Genomic DNA, 21,714 nt, shown 5'->3' with positions numbered 1-21,714 from the left:
ATATCTTTGGGTTTGGTGACAGGACAGGGGATTTCTGTTATACTGGTTTATGGTTATAAACCACTCCTCCCGTTTAAGACAACCTGTCCTACAGTTTAGAGTGAGCGCGAGTGTATGATGTGTGTTCATGGACTGTATTGCTGCAAGTTTACTATAGGAGTTCTCCCTTAAAGCCACTTAATATTAAAGATTATAAAGATCGGGTCTCATTTCCTGAGTGTTTGTGTGTGTGTTTAGCCCAACAGACAGGGTAGTTGAGGCTAAAGCTTTTGAAATGTCTCCCTGATGAAGATGGGGGGCCACATCAAATAATACTTCCAGGCATGCATACAGGAGGCCCCCTCTATGCCTCCAGGGCTCCAGGGGGAACTGGCTGAGCTTCACAATGCTTTATCCAAGAGAGGCCTCACCCCACTGGGCTCCTGATGGCTGCACCTGGCCCCCTCAGCTTGGCCTTCTGAAGAGGAGAATAAAACCACACACGGTCCACATCACATAAACCAGCTGTCTATCCATTTCTAACTCATTCATACAAACTGGTGTCTTTGGGGACATTGTGTGTGTTATGTTCCTTGATTTGGTTTTTTTTCCCCCTGCTGTTCTGGTCCTGTGTGCATATATGTGTATGTGTGTGTATGTGTGTGTGTGTGTGTGTGTGTGTGTGTGTGTGTGTGTGTGTCGTGAGATATCATTTTTCACCCTACAGGGGCTCTGACTAACCCTGTAACCAAGCCTCCTCCTCCTATGCAACGAGGGGTAGGCTTTTCAGGATAGATCATATATTAACTCTCCCCCTCTCACTCTTTTTCTCTTTTGATACACATGAATACTGCTGACAGCTCTTGCCTCGTGGCTAATTTAGACATAATTTCAGTCAGTGATTGGAGGATTTCTTTCTCTGTGTTGTCTTAATATTCACTCAAGCCAACTTGCCAACATTAATAATTTTATCCTTCAAGAATCACTTCTAATGTATATTATACATGGAAAAGTAGGCATATAGGGGACATAATGCTGTACCACTTTATGATCAATCAACCTTTATATAGGGTCTAGAAGTTGTGTTAGATATTGACAATGAATGGTTCACAACTTTGCGAGTCAGCAGTTTTAGTTGTTCATTTATTAATATATGAAGTTTGGTTCAGGTGCTCTGTAGCTCTTTTCCAGAAGATCAGAGGTCCGGCAAGACATTTGATTAAATACCTTAAAAGGCAAATTAGGCATACATTAATGGCACAAAGGCAGAGGCATCAGTGGTTACATTTCTTTTAGAAAGTTGAGAGAAACAAATCTTATTTTCCTTTTGCATAAATCCTCTTTCCCTTCTTTTTGTTGCTGCTGCTGGACAATCTGGTTCATTTCATGATCAACACCTGTAATTGGGCTCTTTCATTTATTCTAGTAGTCACCCACCAAAGCAACATATTCCCCGCTGGAATGCTTTACACATGGCGACTACTGTAAACAGTAAAAAAATGCAGATCACTTGTGATCCAGTTTTTTTTTTTTTTTACCTTAATACTTGCGTTGACAACAGCAACACAACTTCAAACCTATACCACCCTTCATTTGCCCTGTGTGTGTGTGTGTGTGTGTGTGTGTGTGTGTGTGTGTGTGTGTGTGAGCTGAATGCGTGTGTTTTGCGTTGGACTGTGTCTGCACCGCCCCGTCGGTGTGTGAGGTGGGCAGCGTCAAGCTCACTCTGCCCCCGGACTGGTCCTCTCGCTCAACCGAACGCACTATAGCCTACCCACAGCCTCTCTCACACGCACACACGCACACACGCGCATCCACAGACACACACATACACATACACACGTACACACACACACGCGCGTGCACACACAGACATTGGAACGCTGAAACGAGGCAGACCTAGAATCCCGGGGCGCGTCAATTAGCGCTCCTCCGACGGATCCCTGGTGTGGACATTTTTAATTTTCCATCACAGCCTTCTTGGATTTTTCTCATGTGGCTTTTTTGCGCATAGAGCCCGGACGCTGCCGAGGTGTGTTTGAGCAACTAAGCCATTTCGGAAATGAAGACAAACGCTCGGTGAATGGGAAACACCAACACGGAGGCACCTCTACTTTTCCCTCATCCCAACGAACACGCTCATCTTTCCGTCGGCGAGATTTGCGCAGCCGAGACCGGAGCCGGTGTCTGCGCTCTGCGGGGCCGGGCGCGCGTCGTCTGGGAGGAGTAGGGAGAAGGAGGATGGAGGGGTTTTTCACAGAGGTAAGCTATGGAGAATATGTGTCACTGTTATGGAGCTGAACACCGATGACAGCTTAAGCCTTTCACGGCGTGATACATACAGCCTATGCATTTGCACCGATGCACGGCCCAACGTGTAACATGCTTTTGCTATTTGTCTTTTGATTTCCATCGGTTTTTGGTTTCGGCAGGTGTTGCTTTGCTTCCGTCACAGTTCCTAACAAACCCCCACAAGGAACAGGCCTGTGTCTTAACTGCACGCCTATGTGTCGATTAAAAATAAACACCCCGTTTATTTTATTATCACTGCAGAGCATCAGGGCCCGGCTGCCGGCCGGCCGGCTAGGTGAATTAATTCAGAGCAGAGCTGCAGATAAATTGGCCAAACGAGAGCTGACACGGGCTTTTGCATTCATAAAGCTGGCTCTCGGATTAAAGACAATCTGTTAACGGAGGGTAGACCATGTTGACCCTCAGCAACAGCCCTCCCACACCATGCTACTGTTAAGACACCATTTATGTGCTTTTTAGTGCGCTGTCAATCAGAGATCTATGGGTGGGTATGGGTCGGAACACCGCTGCAAGAATTGAGGAGGGGGTGAAGGAGGAGGAGGGATATTTGTGTGTGTGTGTACGTGGATGGAAGCTATAGGTGAGACAAATGGTTAACAACCAGTACTGAATATAAATCAGAGGTTATTAATTAAGCCCATTGCATTCCTCTACTGCCTTCTGGGGAAGAAAACCTCACAGGCTTTCACCTCCAGCATCCTGGGATTCATCTGACAAACCATTCTCATGCTTGTAAAACCAAGCCTGATTTCTGTATTTCCATTCATTTTTCCCTCCACGTAGTGTCTTCATTGCAAACCTATCGTACCTCTTTCCTCCTTTCATTTGTGTTTCGGTCCATGCGCACCATTCAGTGGCACATGCATCCACGCAATCTCACGCAACGCTGTTTTGTCCGCTAACTTTGATGCCAATATCCGTCCTCTCCAAGCTACTTATCCTCCCCCCTCTTAAGTTAATCTGATATGGGTTTAAATGCCTTCCACATTGGCAGTGATGTCATGCCATTTATCAGTGTATGTGTGTGAGTGGTTGTGTGGGTATCTGTGTGGGTACCAGGTCCATGGCAGCACTGGTGTCCGAGGATTTTCTGACTGTTGCTGGGGAACAAAACAGATTGAATCCTGGTAATAATGTGTAATTTTAACAATAAAAAATGTCATGACAACTGTTCGGATGATCAAGTGCAACAACCATTTTTCCTGCTCCATTTCCCAACTGTCTGGGTGTAATATATTGATCATAGCATTGATTCACAGACCACACATCACCAACCCCGCATCCCAAACAGGGATAGACTCTGAAAGCCCATGTGAGACCTGAAAATGGAGTGACTTATTGAGTTATGATGGTGAGGCCCGCAGTCCTGCATGAACTGCATATCTGATACCCAGAAACCTGACTTCATGCAGTGAGGAGCTGAGTAAGCAATTCTCTCGGGAAGTGTCGGTCCAACATCCACTTAGTTTCATTCCTCTGCAATCTTTATCTTATACCACTGCGCTCCTCCACTTGTCTCTATCCTTTAAACCAGAAAGAGTGAACAGCTGACCTCTCTCTCTCAACCCAGGCAGAAAACATGATAGCTGGCTGACCAGCCAAGCATGAAATGTCAGGTGGCAGTAGTCTACTGTATTATCCCCCCATATTCAAACTAGCATGGTTAGATTTGGAATATGGTAGTTTCAGTGACATTATGTGCTCAAAATTCAAGACAAAAAATGTTTTTTTTACACCATACATGTGAAAAGTTAGAGGATGCTTCTGGGAACACATTAGGAGTGAGAGCGAGAGGCATAAAGGGAGAAATTAAAATATTGTAAAGAATGTCCTGAAGCTGCTTTTAAACTAAAAACTGCTAAACTTTGTGTTCAGATGACAGTACAGTGTAAAGTATGTCTCATTAACATAATTATGTTATGTATATGTATGTCTGTGCAAGATGGGTGGCATTTTGTGTTAGTATTTTGTGTGTGTGTGTGTGTGTGTGATAGGTCTGGACTACAGGTGCACAACCACCATGGGCTGATAACCGGGAGATAGACAGGTGTGAATGTGGAAAGAACAGCTTTGACACATTATCTGAAGCCTGCTGCCGTGTTGTATTGTATCTGCCTGTTTATAGCCTCTCTTTCTGTCCTGTCTTTTCCCAGTACACAGTCCTCTCCTCCTCCTCTTCTTTGCTCTGGTTTCCCTCAGTCTGTATAACTGAACAGGCTGCAAAAAAAAATAATTTACCACTCAAAGGCAATTTGTTGAGTGGCCACTACATACTGACAGTAGTAGAGCAATAAGAGCTTTCTCTCACTGAGTTGATTTTTTCCTGCAAAGAGCACTAAAATATTAATCATATACATTCTGTATTGGACATAAGCTGTGAAACACTCTATACAAATAGCAAATCTCAAAGCAGCTTCTGTGTTTGAGCTTGAACCACGGATGGAGTCATCTAATTGCAGTAAAAAATTCAGTCCTTTCTTTTGTGCAATGCATTTTGATGTAAAAAGCTTATAGGTGTGAATTTAGGAGTCCATAGATTGTGTTCCAAAATAATGCAGGATTTTGTATGAAGTGCATGCTGCAGGAAAGCTGGTTCAGTGGAGGGATGGGAACAGTCACTGGAGATGTGTGACCTATATTCAGAAGCTCCAAACACATTTGTTCTGCTCAGGAGCTGCATCAGCTTTACTTCTCTCGCTCTCTCTCTTTCTCTTTCTCTCCTCTTTTCCCTTCCCTCTGATGCTCTCTCTCTCCCTGCGGCCACTCACTTGGTGCGTCTCCATCTCAGTCAACCAACCTCTTTGCGATGCTGCTCTGCCAGTCTCCCTCCTCCTTTTGGCGTTTTTCCTGCTCTGTCTTTCCTATCCTTACCGCTCCCCCTCCTGTCTCATTCTCCGGCTTGTTCTGCTTGTGGAGGTGTGAGACTATAGCTCCGCTTCAGTCAAACCGCATTAAAGCTGTTTTACAGTGTGTGACTTAAACAAAATCTCCCAGAATCCTACTCTTCTTTTAGAAGGGCTGTAATAGAACTTGGCAATATCAGAATCAGAATCAGCTTTATTAGCCATGTATGTGTACGCATACAAGGAATTTGACTCCGGTTTGTACGTTGCTCTCAACGTACAAACACAGAAAATACAACTTGGCAATGTGACCGAACATTTATATCACAATAAATCGCTACAAGAAGTTCAATAACAGCAAATATAACAATGAGTATTTACTTTTTAGTAAAAGATTTCTTAGAATTTGGAGAGCAGGAGTTACACTAATGCACTTAGCTGTTGCCTGTTTGATTGATTAAACTATACTGGTACTGTATATAGGGCTTCACCTAATGATTATTTTCTTTATTGATGAATCTGCTGATTACTTCCTCTATTAACGCGTTCATTGTTTGAAAGCGCAAGGTGGTGTCTTCAAATGTCTTTTTTTGGGGGTTTAACCAACAGTCGAAAACCCAAAAGATGCTGAGTTTAAATGATATAAAACAAAAAATGGGAAATACTAACAATGAAAAGCTAGAAGCATTAAATTGTTGGCCCTTCTGAAATGATTAATTGATTGACAAAATAGTTCTAGTCATTTTATTGTCAATATTCTGAGATGAATTAATTACTTTATTATTATTACAATTTATTTATTTAAAATGAATTTGCAGTATGAGTTAACTTGGATTGGTTTGAGACTCATAATATCATATATTTGCATCACCACGTTTTTATTTATCTCTAAAAACATACATCTTTTTCCACCTTACACAGTGAAGTCAATTAAAATGTATATGTGTAACCCAGAGTCACAAATACAATTTGAAATTATATAAAATAGAATAAAAGTAAATATGAAATTAGATAAAATTAAAGAACACAGGGCACCATATCCCACAATCCTCTCCAACTGAACCCAGCATCCACTAGTGCTTATAGGAGAGAGGCTGTTTCCATGGTGCCCTGTTTCCACACTGTTGTCGTGGAGTCTTGTTGCCATGGTGTTGGTGGGGGTGGGGGGGTGTGACTGTAGTTTAATCCAAGATCAGAGAGAATGTGATAATTAGCAGACTGCTCAAAACTGGCCTCTCAAAGAGGATTTGCACACACACACACACGCCCGCACACGCACGCACACACACACACACACACACACACACACACACACACACACACTAACAGTTGATTTTATCTGCTGCCTTTACCCCTGTTTGTAATTTAGCATTATACTCTGATCTGGTTTACTTTGGATAAATCATTCATGTGTTTGTTTTGGAAATGAGGACAGGTCAAAAGGTTATCTGTCTAAAGCTTATATATTTTCCAGAATAATAATAAAGCAGCCCAACAGGGAACTTAATGTTCTCCCTCTCTCTCTCTCTCTCTCTCTCTCTCTCTCTGCTGAATATTTTCTCCTCATAGTTAGCCATCGCATAAGACCTTTGATTAAAAGATAATTAGGTGCTTGAGGACAAAATGATCAGTTTTGGAAATATTGACATGTAGAATTGTCCAGAATTGTTTCTTTATTCCCCCAGATGTTTGTTTTTTTATACCGAGTTGAATTTCAACTGTAATCTCTCTCACTGACAGATGTGACTCATATAGGACAGGTGACACCGACCCTCACCCACCCGCACACACAAACACATGTTGTTGCTCTCCTTCCAGCCGCCATAATCTGCTGAAAGCCTCGCTGTCCTGATTGTGTTATCACCTTTAATGGAATATTACTGACACAGTTTAGGTCCCTGACACAGGCCGGGCTGCACCAGAGGAGACGGATCAGAGAGCTTTATCACAGTTATGTTGTCGAGTCCCTTTAACACACACACACAAGTTAACCTGCTTCTTATACGATAGGCTCCATCACAGCCAATGCTTCTTAACAGGGCTGTAACACCACAAGTGCTCAGAAAGACCATTACAGACACCACAACATGCTTCCAATGGGATTCTGTCGTTTACAGGAGGTGGAAGTTATGATGACAACAATTTTACTGTTTACAAGTTAATTTTGTGCATCTATGAATTTAACAGAGGTCTCATAATTAAAGGTCTCGTGTGTGTCCGTTCTGGGTTACTGTAAAAACATGGCAGCTGCTCTGTGAGGAGCAGCTCAATTTTTATAAATAAACGGCTCATTCTAAGCTTACAAAAACACAATTATTCTTATTTTCAGGTGATAATACTATAAAGAAAACATACTTATTAATATTTTATTTAATTTGAGAAAACATTGGAGAGAATTTGGAAACAAGATTATAATATTGATATTGTGATAATTTACACAGTGAGCAGCTTTATATGGTCATGTGATCCTTTTTCATTTTACCGCTTTACATCACACAGACTGTTTGCCCTGGTGAGGTTGTTTATTCGATAAACTGCAAAAGTCAAGTACACAACATGCTCGACATTCAACTGGTTGATGTTCTGAAGACTCTTGCTATGACTTGTGACAAAAGATAGGCCTGGCTCCCTTTTTAACAATATGCGATTGATTTAGTCTTTTCTGTAAACTTGTAAACAAGAAGACGAAATAACAGTAAAGATATAAATTATTTTTCTTTAAATAGCTTGTAGGTTTCTTTTCTAAAAACAACAGTTGGACTTATCTCGTGATCGCAGCAACTCCACTTGAAGGCACCATATAACAACAACTACAGAAACAAGCCCTCTATCCAGGATGGACAAGAACCATATTGGCAAGAGGACCCTCCCCTCCTCGCCTGATTAACTCACATAAGCACTTAACAACCACACCCACATCCACTCTCCTGTAAGACATCCATCACTGTAGGGGGAGCACGGCTTGGTGGAGCTTAATGGCTGATTTAGCATTTTGTTTAAAATGTTAAAAACAATACATGCTTGTTTGCCAGAATCATTGCCGGAGGTTTCAGAAAGAGCCACAACACAAAAAAGAAAGGAGACAGAAAAGCAGCTGCGTTGCATTGAAGATATTATCATGTTGAATTATTAATGGCTGGTTGTGTTTAGTGAGTCTTGGATGTGTCTCCACTGTTGTTTTAACATTGTGGTAGAAGTAACTGTAATTAATGAGTTAATGAGTTCAGCCAGCCGGAGAGACAGACATTCAAATTCATCGTAAAATGCACCCCTGACCTTTAGTCTCCAGAGTGTCCTCCCACCTCCATGCTGGTCTGTAGTTTCCTTCCATTAGCTGGTGACTGGTCAGCTGTTTCTGTCATAATTTATTTATCCCGTGTGTCATTCTGTGTATTCCTCAGTCTCCCATACTTTTAACCTTTGGTCCCATTTTCTTTCATAACAATTGTCCCTGTTCCCCCCAGTTTCTGTCTCCTGTCTGTCTCCTCTGTTCTCCTTTCAGTCGATGATAGCCAGGTTGTCCTACTTGCTTCTGTTCCTCTGGGCTACTATTTTACTCTCTTTCTGTTTTTGTCAATATTTATGTCCCTTTCTCCTGAGACTCCCTAAAAACTTAGTATTTTACCCTGGGACCCTGCTGCTTTTTCCTTTTTTCCTTTACCTTTATCCTTACTACTTTTTAGCTCGCAAACCATATGTCTGTAGTGATGGTAATGTTGTTCATTCCACCACTTTGTTTCACACTGAAATATCTCATGAATCTATGAGATGGGTTGACATGACATTTTGTGCAGACATTCGTGGTCCCCAGAGGATGTCTCCTATTGACTTTGGCAATCCCTTGACTTTCTCTCTAGCATCACCATGAGGTGGCTTTGAATTAAAATGACTCATCATTTATTGAATTAATTTACATAAATGATCCCCTCAGGAGGAATTATAAAAACTGATTTGAGGGACACTAGAGTATCACGGACGCCTTTTTCGCTTCGCCTCCATTGTTTTTGTTTGTATGTGTTTTTGCCCCCTACATTTTTTCCAAAATGTTGCACCAGCCAGTGTAATTTTGTGTTGTATTCTGGTTGGTCTGTTGCTCATAGCAGCAACCACATTGTTAGATATTGGGGCTAAATTTCAGACACTGTCAACATTTTGTCGCAGACTTTCTTTGGACTGATCAAAGATTTGACCGTATTTCTGTCATGAGAGTGACTTTTGTCTCAAACAACCCAAAATGGCACAGTGTAAAGGGATATTTGGTCTTAAATGACTGTGCCCTGCTCTTCTATTCCTCTATCGTTTTTAATTTTTCCATATCAACTGAAACACTTATGCGGATATTTGAGATAGTATTTATCACTGTAGTAGATCACGTCTTGACTCAGAGTGACCCTTGTATGCGGTATGTGCTGTATGTGTGCTTTTATTTAACGAGGTGTATTGATGCTCAGTTGAGGGGCTGTTGAACCTGCAGCTTGAAGTTAAGAACATGTGTATGGCTGCAGACATTAATCCTGTGTTTGGGGATCGTTGGGGCGTGAGAGTGTCTCAGAGGGAGGGGGTTCTTCATCACAGGCTGTCTCCAGAGCGATGCCTCAATCAAATGGCACGAGCATCCATGTGATCGCCTGAGCAGAAACAAGGCCTTTATCAGAAACACACACACACACACACACACACACACACACACACACACACACACACACACACACACACACACACACAAACATACTGCTGATCAGGCGTCTAGGCCGAATGCTCTAGGGATACTCTCTTTTGTATGTTCAGTAATGAAAGATTAGCAGATGGTCAGGATTTTCTTAATAGTTCTCCCATTTTTCTTCTTGGTATATTCAATATATGATAATATAATCAAACCTGCCAACCTTCCTCTGCATAGAGGCCTTGATGAATGCATTTTGCATGTTTTATACATAGACTGTATATAAGAAGTGGATGTATAGTCACTGGGACGATACCCATTAGTTTTTGGACTGGCACGTTGGCTGTCGCCGTGTTGGGTTTTGGCCGTCTCCATCTAGTTTTTTGCAACCAGAAGTGACACAAGAGGGTGGAGTTATGTACAACCAAATGAATTAATGAATAAGACATATTTAGGCAATGAAAATGGTTACAATTTCATAAACTGAGAGTGTGAGAGCGTTAAAGTTGTAAGACTAAAACACGGAAAACTCCCAGATTAGACAACGGCGTGACAATGACTTTTCAACCACAAGGTGGCCGCATCCTAAAGCATACCCTGCTTTATGCCTATTTTACTTTAAATGGGACCCCAATTTACTAAATGAACATCATGCTGTATTGAAGAAGACATGAAACTAGTGATTGAGACCATAAAATAATGTTCACACTGTTTACTGAGGTAATAAATCAAGTGAGAAGTAGGGTCATTTTCTCATAGACTTCTATACAATCAGACTTCTTTTTGCAACCAGAGGAGTCTTCCCCTGATGGTGATTAGAAATGCAGATTCAAATCACTTCCGCATTGGCTTCACAGTTTGCAGCCTGGTTGTAACTCATCAATTACAAACCATATATTGGTTTTGCCTTCTATATGAGGCATGATCTGTTTCTTGCTTCAAATGTATCTTGAAATGCATGCATTTGACGTTTTCAGAATAGCTGCGACGTTGACCTAGTGGTTCGTTCATCCAATCAAGTGCAGAATAAACCACTGTTACAGAAGCACCAAATCATTTTTCCTACCATGCACAAAGAAATTCATTGAATAGCATTCTTTGGGTGGGATGTTTTGGTACTCTTTCAACTCCTGTTGGTCAGACAGCATGGTGTAAGATATGAGGTCAGGGGTCATGTTTGAGGATAAAGTGATCATTGAGGTTTAATGGAGCTTGACGAAAAGGTGATGGACAAAGCTGGGGGCCCTAGTTTAAATGCAGTTTGGTTTGAATTTCACAGTGAGAAACGGAGAGGGAGTGTTTTTACCATACATGCAGTTCTGAGCACAGAAAGCACTGGAGTTTGTTGTCATGCATGACCATTCCTGTCTGTCTGGGCCAGTAATAGACGGGGGGAGGGGAGGAGGAGTACGAAGGTGTTGCTGGGTGTAGGTTGTAATGCTAGCAGGTCATTTATAACCCTCCGTGTCCCCTTCGCTGCATATTCCCCAGAGATAGCACGTAGCTCAGGCAAAGTACATTGATCAGGACTAGAGACCAATTTAACTTAAGAGGAGACAGATAGTGAGCCAGGCAGAAAGCAAAAGCATGCATTATATTCTTATTTACGGAGAACATTAGGAAAAATAGAGGCGAGAAAGTGTATATGTACCACTAGTCCAGTATTAGAGGTTTTCGTGGGGTCGGGGGTAATTTTATCAGTTAAAACAGGATGTAGTGAAGTACTTGTGAACTATGAGCATGAGCCTTAGGCCGAGGTGGTCGTCGGGGTCAAGTCACGGCACCATCATCATTATAATGGCTCTGTGTGCTGGAATCTGACAGGCAGACGAGCTGGGCTTTGGGACGAGACTGTCACAGTTCAGTCATCCAGCCATCAGTAATTTTCCATTGATCCTGCCTCTGCCCCACTCAACCTGTCAGCCACGCCCACCTCGTCAGTTCACTCCACTCACCTGTGCACACAGCTGCCTCTCATCACATGCAATCAGCCCAGCATATAGTCACCAGCTCCACACTCACTCCTTTGCCAGATTGTTCTTTGCCATGCGAGTCTTTCCAGCGTTCTCCTGCCTATCTTCCCGGTACCGACCTCGCCTGTCCCTGATTCCCTGCTTCATCTGCCTCCTGGTTATTCGACCTAGCCTTCTGTCCCTGACCAAGAACTTTGCCTCTCCTCTCCTGATTCCTGTTTGCTGGTTTCTAAACCGTTTGCCTGTCTGCTGGAGTCTAAGTAAAACGTTGAACTTTTTACCTCTGTCTTCTGAGTCCTTTGTACTGCAATTGGGTCCATACACCACCCGTTACAGAGACAGGCTGACTGACTGCAGAGAGAGAGGAGGGATGAGGGGGGGCTATATATAGAGGAGTTACTGAGGAACCAACAGCACAGAGGCTCTTGAATTTTTCAGTTGTCAGAGTGAAATCAGATGTATGAGGCTTGTTCGTGCAAAGATTGGAGTAAATTAGCATGAAATGTAACATGCAGGGAATATCTTCAGATCTTAGACTCAAACTGTCCTCCATGAGGCAATCTATGGTGAAGCTTATAACAAGATGAATTGGTATAAAAATGTTCACCATCTGACTTTAGCTCAGTAGCACTAAAGACAAAGTACAGTTAAACCAAAGTATTGGAAGAAACCAGATAATTTTGATCTGATGATGTCGCTGGAGGATAAGTTGCCAAAGTTACAACAATTCCTCCTGAGGGAAACACGAAGGTCTGCTACATTTCATGGAAATCCATCCAATAGTTGACAAGACATTGCACTGTGAAATACAAAGTCAACCTTAGGCCTTGATCACTAAAGTCATTAGGATTAATCATCTTGGAACCATGAATGTCTGTACAAAATTTCAAAGCAATCCATTCAATAGTTGTTGAGATATTTCAGTCTGGACTCAAAGGGGTGAAGCAGACGGATGTTGCCATTCATAGAGACTCGCCGCTAAAAATTAGGTTGCCCCCTATTTAAAACTTTGTATCCAAAAGCATTCAGACTTTTCTTCCCCCTAAGCCTTATCTTCAGCTACTCAACAGTCTGTATATATAGTTTAATGTATGTGTGGGAATGATTTCTGTCTGATTAACTCCACAGCCTGGAGCAAGGACTGGTTTTCTATCATCATCAGTGCGTGTGTGTCAGATTGATAAAGAGAGCAGAAAAAAGACAGAAAGATTAAGAAAGAGAGAGACGGAGAGGATCACAAAGAGCTAAAAGTTGCCAGGGAATCCTTTGGGGTGAGGCACCATCTGTTGCTAAAATAATTCATTTCCAGCTCTCCTCTGCTGCTCCGCTCATTCACGTGTACACATCTGGTGTCCCACAGAGTCTTTTCAGGACTCAAGCATGTTCTCAGGCTTAAGACTTGAGTAATCAATTATGGAAACTTTGTTTATTTTGTTGACACTTTTATGTTAATACCCTCTTTCCCTACAAAATAATTGTAATAGTATCCTGTGATTTAAATGCTCAATAGCATAAAATATTGTCAGTTGCTGAGCATCTGTAACCCATTAGATATTGTATTTAGGAGTGATTTTTCTAAAAAGAAAATTTGGATAGAATGGGGCAAAACATTGAACATTTAACGCTTAACTTTACTATTTTATCTTTGATTTGACACATTCAGCTCTGAATAATTGGTTGATTTTGTTAATTGTGATGTAATTTACAACATTTGTTGACATCCTCTAAATTGTACAAGTTTATAGGAGGACATGTGGTCCATTTCCTGTCTTTACAGTACTTCAGTAGCTCTGTTGACTGCCTCCTCTTCTTGTTTCCTTTTCTGTCTCCTCCTCTTTCCATGCCTCTATTATGCTGTGCCCCTTTTTAGGGAACGGAGGTCAGAGGTCAGTGACTTTGTGAAAGAGGGCTTTGTCTGTGTGGAAAGGTCTCGGAGGAGCACACTTCCTCTGACCCTGAGTCCCCCCCTCCCAACACACACACACATGCCAAGCATTGTTGCTTCACCTTAGTGGAAAGTCCAGATGTTACAGTCTTTGTTTCTCATTAAACACATCTGTGACATCTGTCTGTTCACCCATGCACACTCATCATACATTCATACATACATGTCAGGGTCAAGGGTCAGGTTATGCTTGAACAGAACTAGTTTGTACCGTGTGTTGTAGGACCATGTTGGAAATCAAAAGGGTTTATAGTTGTTCCAAATGGCTAGGAGGAGACGTGTGCACATTTTCAGAAAGCCTCTTCTCTAAGGTAACAAAGTGTGACACTAATAGTTGTTTAAAGAATAAAAAGAGAGCTAGAGAGACAAGTTCAAGCCTAGCTTCATGGTGTGAAGCAGGTATGAATGTCGGATTATTGCTGAGCATCACTTCTACTACTAATCTACTCACAGTCAACTGTAAACAACAGACTGTAGTAGCTCTGCACCCAAACTACATGCACTATAATTCTAACTTTGACTCCACCACATCAGCTAAGACCTCCACTCTAGTCAGCAGGGGGTTCAGCACTTTGCATAACCAAATACACTTTTTTCGCACTGTTTGCTTTAATTCAGTCTTTGTGTGTGTCTGTGATCCAGGGGGCCCGTGTTTGGGTCAGAGAGAAGGAGCAGCTGGTTCCCGCCACAGTCAACTCCTGTGGAGATGGAACGCTTGTCGTCACAACCGACTATGGAGAGGTAAGAAACCTCATCTCTTATATGAGTCTCATGTTTTACCTGCAAGACATTTTAAAGCTGGTAAAATCGGTGATGTCAAAATATCACGTTTCCACAAAGTCAAAGAAATAAAAAGTCATAGTTGAGTTTTACAATCCTAGCGAACCACCGAGCACCTCTCCTGCATGGCTGCTGACCGCGCTGGAAGCCGAAGAGGCCATCACACTCAACGGTAGAGGAGGTTGTACCAGCACCTGTTTCAAAAGTAGTTTAGCCAGCTTAGCTAACATTTGGCGCTGGAGCTGACAGTGCTGGAACAACAAACAGGAACAAGTTGCACTCTGCATTCATAACCCCTCTTTTGTAGTCAAGAGTTGAAACAGGACTCTATTTGTATAAGTTTGCCACGGAGGGGTGACCGTGGCTAAGTGGAGAACAGGGGTGCCTTTCAATCAGGGGGTTGAGGTTTGATCTCCGGCTCCTGCTCCACTAGTCTCATGTCAATGTGTCCTTGAGCAAGACACTTAACCCCAAAAAATTGCTGTGCCTACGGTATATAGATGGTTACTGAATTGTAAGTTGCTTTGGATAAAAGCGTCTGCTAAATGACTGTAATGTAATGTAACCCTCCATGCTGGTGCGGTTCCAGCTTTCAAACCGCGGGTGTTGCTGTTCATGGTTGGGGCCTTAGAGAGGTTGCCATGATTACACAGGTTTTTCCCACTAAAACTGTGATGATTTGGAAAAAATGTTTAGTTATTTATGTGAAGGGGACTGTTTTTTTAGTAAACAGTATAAACAGAAGCAAATTGCAAACACTCTACAGACTGAAAACACATTTAATGATGTTAAACACTGTCAGCATTAGATTACTTCTGAATGAAAGCTGCTGTAGTTGCTTGTTATATGTCATCTTGACTGTGCATTAGTTTTCAGATAAAGGTCATAGTGGAGGTGAAGCAGCTGTGCAGGTTTATTCTCTCTCCTGTGTGGATCGATAGAAACTCCTGGTCATGATGCTCCACTTTCCTGCCCCAGTTCCTTCCTCCTCCTCCTCCTCCTCCTCCTCCTCCTCTTCTTCCTCCTCATATATATGCAAAATTCATCTCTGACACACATTCAGCCTCAGGAGGAGAGCTAGAATAGATGGAGAGCATTATGGGAGCACAAATGCACATTTCAGGATGTCAGGAGAGCTTGTAGTTGGTCTGAATGGTAAAGCCAGGTCATCTGCTCCAGCCCCGGCCCTTTAACACCAAACCTCCGGCCAAAATAATGTAATTGAATGTTTAAATCTCATTATGAGTGTGTGTGTGTACGTGCGTGTGCTCAACTAATCTGTATCAGAGCAACATGCACACGTTGGATTTAATGTTTTTTTGATGGCTGATGTGTTTGGCACACACACAATAACATGCGCTCCAGTTGGCAGCGTTTAGATGGAGCTAATAATAGACTTGGTTCTTTGGCCCGAATTCAAGAGTCTCAATCTTTCCTTTTTACCCCCAAAGAGCAGCCACATCTCGGCTCTCGTTCACAGATGTACAATGGAGCGAAGACACAAAATGGCCAAATGCTACTCTAAAAGCATCGTCTTTTGATGTAGCTGCTGCGCCTTTCTTGATCGGGGACACAGCGGGATGAGACAGGCCTTTCCCAAAATAGGATTGGTTATAGGAGCAGGCATTCTCTTTGCTCTGGATTATGAATGTCCTTAACCTCCCCAACCCCCATCCAGTCCTCCCTGCCTCCCTCTGCCCTCCCTCTTTGCTAGCTGTTGGTGTTTAACTGTTAGCTCTGCAGGAGGTGGTGAATATTTGATAGAGAATCAGCAGGATGGGTACTTTAGCCTGTTACAGGATCTGACCCATGCAAACAGACCCAGGCTCCCCATCACTCCCTGTTGTTCTGCCCCTGGTTCCCATGATCATATATACAGTTTTAATTCCAAATATCCAAAGAGCTTCCTGAACCCTTGAGGCATTTTAATAGAGGCTGCAATGGGGGCTGGTAGAAAAAAAAAACATGCAAAATTTAACAGCATTTGGCTATTTTTTGGAGTTTTATTTTTACTTTCTTTTTTCATGTTCTGCTCCCAGCTGCCATGTCACTCTGGTTCTGTAATCTACAGGCCCTGACCCAGTTCACCACATTAACAATTCTGGGTTACAAATGCTGTGGCTGCAAAACGGCAAGCCTTCATGTCAAATCAGTACAACTCACAACACCAGGGGTGTATGTGCAACCCTTTACATCATTCATAGTCATTTTTTACTATGAGTGAGTTTTCATAAAACAGATAATATCCTGCAAACCCATTCATTTAAATTGACTGTGTGTAATGTTGCATGTTTTTTTCTTCTTTCTTCTGATGTCAGTCATTTTTGACTACATGCTAACGGACCTTTTGATAGTGATCTTATTGAATGCAAGGTACACAATCACCCTCCTTTTAGCCTCTCTACTCTAGAATAGAAAAAGATGTGACCATCTTTTCTACATTACAAAATGCCAAGTTAAAAAAAGTTGTATATACTTGACTTGCAAGTCAAGTGAGTGCTTAGCACGCTACAACAGCACAGGGATCAAAATCACAGCCATACTTCTTTTCTAGTGGAAATTGACTAATTCAATGCATCGTGCACTCAAGTCCAAGTCTGAATTCTCCACCTCTAGTTCAAAATGTTTGAACCTTTCTGTATAAGATCCATCCATACATTGAGTCATCCATTTTCTGTTACCTGGGGCAGCAAGTAGCCCAGACATCCTCCCCAGCAATATCTTCTAGCTCTTTTTAGCGTCTCCCAAACCCAACGCTGGATTTTTGAGGCCAATACTGATATTGATATTTGACTTTTAAAATAAATCTGACTCTGCCAATATTAATTAAAACTGGTTATTAATGTAATGTGACCAAGATTTGTACTGTGCCAAACATTTTATAGTTGAAAAAGTACCATGTCAGTGCTTTCTGGTGGACAAACGTAAAAGTAACACTGTTTCTAACTTGAAAACATTTGGCATTTATATACAGAATTTTTTCAGCATTATATATTTATATGTATATATATATATATATATATATATATATATATATATATATATATATATATATGCCAATATATAAGCCAATATATTGGCTGATTTATAGATCCTTGCTCTAAAAGGAGGCCTCCAGGAGGTATCCTTAACAGATGCTTTAACCACTTCACCTTTCTTCTTTCAATGTAACAGAGCTGCATTTCTACTCTGAACTGCTTTCACTCTCTATTCTTTCAATCTTACTCCTGTGCAGGAAGCTTGTTTAATTTGCCTGTATTTGCATAATTTTTTAAGTCACTACCTTGATAAAAATCAGCCGATAAAACAAGAGCTAAAACCACTCTCATTGGATCTGTAAAAACCTTGGATCATACACAAACATCTCATCCATGGACCAAGGTTTTACCTTTCCCTTTTAAGTCTGTGCAGCTTACTGCGTAGAGAATATGATTAGATTACATTAGATAAGAGAAAACTTGAATGAACCTGTAGTAAAACTGGGTCAGCAAAGAAGTGGATGCAGATAAATATAGAGCACATGCATGGTATTAAGATATAATGAATGAACATACTGATGATAACACAAAAAAATATAGAGATCATGATCGAACAGAGCTGCAAATGGCATGTGCTTATATATGAAAGTAAAGCTGAAAATGAATTGGCAACAGTTTTTTCCTAATCGATTACTTTTAAAACATATACTGGTTACACTTTCTCATTTGTGAAGATTTGCTGAGCTTTACCTTGTCTCATATAATAGTTAACTGAATATCTTTTGAGTTGTAGACTGTTGGTTGGACGAAACATGAATTTCTGACATTTTATAGACACACTTAATCGCCAACTAATGATTCAATTTCATATTTCCAAACTTGTATTTATAACCAGGTATGTTTAGAAAATTCTGTGCCTGACAAAGATCTTCTTGGTTTGGTTGCAATGGATACAGCCAGAGTTAGCTTCAGGCTCGTCCATACATATGCTCTAAATGTGATGTTGCAATGTATGTCTCTATAGGACATATTTAAATCCCTACAGGAATGAACTGGACATGAGAAAATATGTAGATATAGACAGAGGTCAACCCAAGAGTAACACACACCTGCATCTATACACTTAAACAGTACACACAAACACGAACATGAATGTACACACACATTACGTTATGATTCATGGACGGTGTGTGTTATGTGACCTGGATTTCAGTAGCTAGCGTGAAAGCTGCAGCGAAAGCTCACGCCAGCGCAGAACATGCTGCAGGGATGCCTTACTCGTGCACAAAATTACTTTGGACTTGGACACACACACACACACACACACACACACACACAAAAACTGACACACTGTCAAATGCACCTAATTAAAAGTGCAAAAATCACTTGTTTTGTCTGATTTGGCACATACACAAGTTGATGTTGCTGTGTGATCTCGTGACCCACATTCCTCATCACAGTTTCATATTTCTACCCCTCTGAGGACCTCGTATTTACTCACTCGGTTAGTAACAGATAATGACATTAACTCTGGAAAACACAAACACTGAATCTCTCTCGTCTCTTGCCTTCTGTCTGTCTCTCACCATCCCTGTCTCTCTGCAGTGTCCCTTATCTGTGGAAAATGAAGCAGGGATCCCCCTTGGGGTGGTATGAGTGTGGGTTTGCTAAATATTAAAGGATGATGACATATGGAAGGTGTTACACACCCCAGTGCTGAATGGGTGCTGTGGGGCAAAGAAGGCTTTAACAGAGTTTAAGCTTGTTTTTAACCTCCTCTTCCCAATCCAATGTACCAGATCAGTGGTAAAAGAAACAACAAGGGGAATGATGTTACCATGCATTGCAGCTGGAGTCTCACGATATCACGCAATCACGCGAGAATCGCGGGATTGCAGGATCAAGAGATCTCATGAAAATCCACCTTGTCAGGCTTTAAGTAATGCGTTTGTGTCCAAACCACAGTGGCTCAGACCAATCAGTATCCTGGAGCTACTGGCAGCTACGGGTGTTGTTTAGGTGTGTGTGACGACATGGAGAGGCGACTGTTCGTTCAACACAACAGCAGCTCCTAAAGAGTTAGTGTAGATGCTACATAGGTTATATCAGAACTGGAAAGTATTTCTTCATGGAAAGAAGAGCAAAGAAGAAATTAAACAGATGCTATCTTTGCGTCTTCCGACTGTCTTTGGCTCCCGACTGGCGTTCTGATCGGTTGAAGTCAGCCCTGATATCCAATCATCTGCCAAGTGTGTTTTGAAAGCACTTGTCCTTTACCAAAAAAAATCCAATGACATCTGAGAGTTTGCCTACACACGGCTCTCAATGGTTGAATGAAATGTTAAATTTGGCACATTTAACTTAAGAAATGTGCTTTGTTTGACAGTTTCCAATATTTGCTATTGCAAAGGGTCCAATGGAGTATTCAGTTTCAGCTCAATAACCTGGCTTCTGTAGCAAGTCCAAACGAGCTCACTATAACACCTTAGTTTAAAGATAAATCGACTTCCCCAGCATTTCTGTATGCAGCTGCTGCTTTTGCTTCTTTGATCTGAGGGGTCGGATCATGCAAAATACTTCCTCTGTGTTCCCCAATCCTAATATGACCAGTGGAGGTCTAACAGATCTGTTCCAAGGTCAGTGAAGAGAGCTGCAGCTTCTTACAGTGGGCTACTGTGTGATACTGTATCTTGCAGGGAATATTGGTCTGCGGAGTATATAGGTCACTGTGCCCACAGCTCTCTCTCTCTCTCTCTCTCTCTCTCTCTCTCTCTCTCTCTCTCTCTCTCTCTCTCCATGCTCTATCTTTATCTTTCTGGTCCCTTCTTCTCCTCACTTTGGCTGCTGCTAATATGTGAAGTCAGATGAAGAGGCTTTTCTCCCCTGGCTCTCCTCCTGAATCATGCAAAGCAGTTTCAGACATCAGAGGGATTTACAGGAAGGCCTCTCTATGCACTGTGTATGAAAGTATATTCACACGAACAAAGCAGGTTAACAATTGTCAACAAAAGTAATTTTCCTGCAAAAGAGAAGCAACAGAAAATGTTGAGAGGGAAATTAAGGCTATCAAGATATCAGATTAAAAAAAAGATTATCGTGGCCAAAGATTACCTGATAACGATATTGCGAAAAATTTGATAAAATAATAATTCTATCAGTGTAATGTTTGCCCTATTCACCATTCTAGAGTGTTAGCATGCTTACATTTACTAATTACGTATTATTATAATGTCTTTAGTCACGCAAAAGTAGCCTATTTGAAAATTTGACCAGAAGATGGCGATAGATGAAAAGTTAAGGGATCTCAAAATCTATTACACTTCATCGGGATGAGAACATGAATGTCTGTATCAAATTTAATGGCAATCCATTCAATATTTGTCGATTCATTTCACTCTAAACCACAAATGTTAATTTCTTGGTGGCACCAGAGGAAAAGTCCAGGGATCATCAAAGTCAGTAGGATTCATTCTCTGGGGACTATGAATTTTTCCAAAATTTCATGCCAGTTCATCCAATTGTTTATTTCAGTATGGACCAATAACATACATCCCAAGACCACCTTTACGATGACCATGAACATTGTTTACTTTAAGTTAATCCTATATATGCTGTCTCCTGCTGTAACTCGCTAGTGTACCAAATGTGTATTAATTCACAGTTGAAAATTGTCCCCAACAAATGCAGTTTTCGGGGACAATTTTTCACTGAAGACAAATCAGAGTTGGTTAACCATGCTCTACTTCTGCATTACTCTCATTCTGTCTCTCTCTCTTTCCCTTTCAGTCTGTTAGTCTCTCTCTTAATGTTTTTCTCTCACTAATTCAATGTATTTCCTCTGTTCCTCTCTCCAATAATGAATTATTGACTGTGCGGTATCCCATTTTAGACTCTCTGGGTAGTCAAACTTATTGTGTGCATGTGTGTCTTCACATCCAGTATAGTTTGTCTGTGTATGTGTGTTAATGTGCACCAAGAAGCACCGAATGTGTGTTAAAACCCACCAGAGGGCATTGGAAGACGAAGATGGAGACGTTAGCAAAAACACTTTTTTTCTTCTTCCACTTCAGCTGCGTTTAATTTCAGTCACTGACATACTTTCTCACTTCACAGCATCCCTCCTCTCTCTGAATCATCTGCATCTGGGTTGTCCCAAATGATTTTCGTGCAGCACGTCTGCTTTATCTGCCGTTAAAGGCCTTTGTATTTGAAAGCAGCTTTGGCCTTAGAAGCAATTCTA

At 41.5% G+C, this 21,714-nt stretch overlaps 1 protein-coding gene across 1 annotated transcript in view; it reads left to right on the top strand.

Annotated features, from left to right (window-relative positions):
- Positions 1-1,786: 1,786 nt before the first annotated feature.
- myo10l1 (myosin X, like 1) overlaps positions 1,787-21,714 on the top strand; it is a 46,076-nt gene continuing 26,148 nt past the window's right edge. The window contains exons 1-2 of the mRNA XM_068717928.1: positions 1,787-2,241; positions 14,359-14,457. Coding sequence (XP_068574029.1) covers positions 2,221-2,241; positions 14,359-14,457 — 120 coding nt within the window. The 5' untranslated portion in view covers positions 1,787-2,220. The remainder of the gene's footprint in view (positions 2,242-14,358; positions 14,458-21,714) is intronic.

Source organism: Cebidichthys violaceus, unplaced genomic scaffold, assembly GCF_023349555.1.
Source record: "Cebidichthys violaceus isolate CVI_PGR_0920_01 unplaced genomic scaffold, fCebVio1.0.p SCAF_22, whole genome shotgun sequence".
NCBI classification, from domain to species: domain Eukaryota; kingdom Metazoa; phylum Chordata; class Actinopteri; order Perciformes; family Stichaeidae; genus Cebidichthys; species Cebidichthys violaceus.
This window is presented reverse-complemented; position numbering and strand designations above follow the sequence as displayed.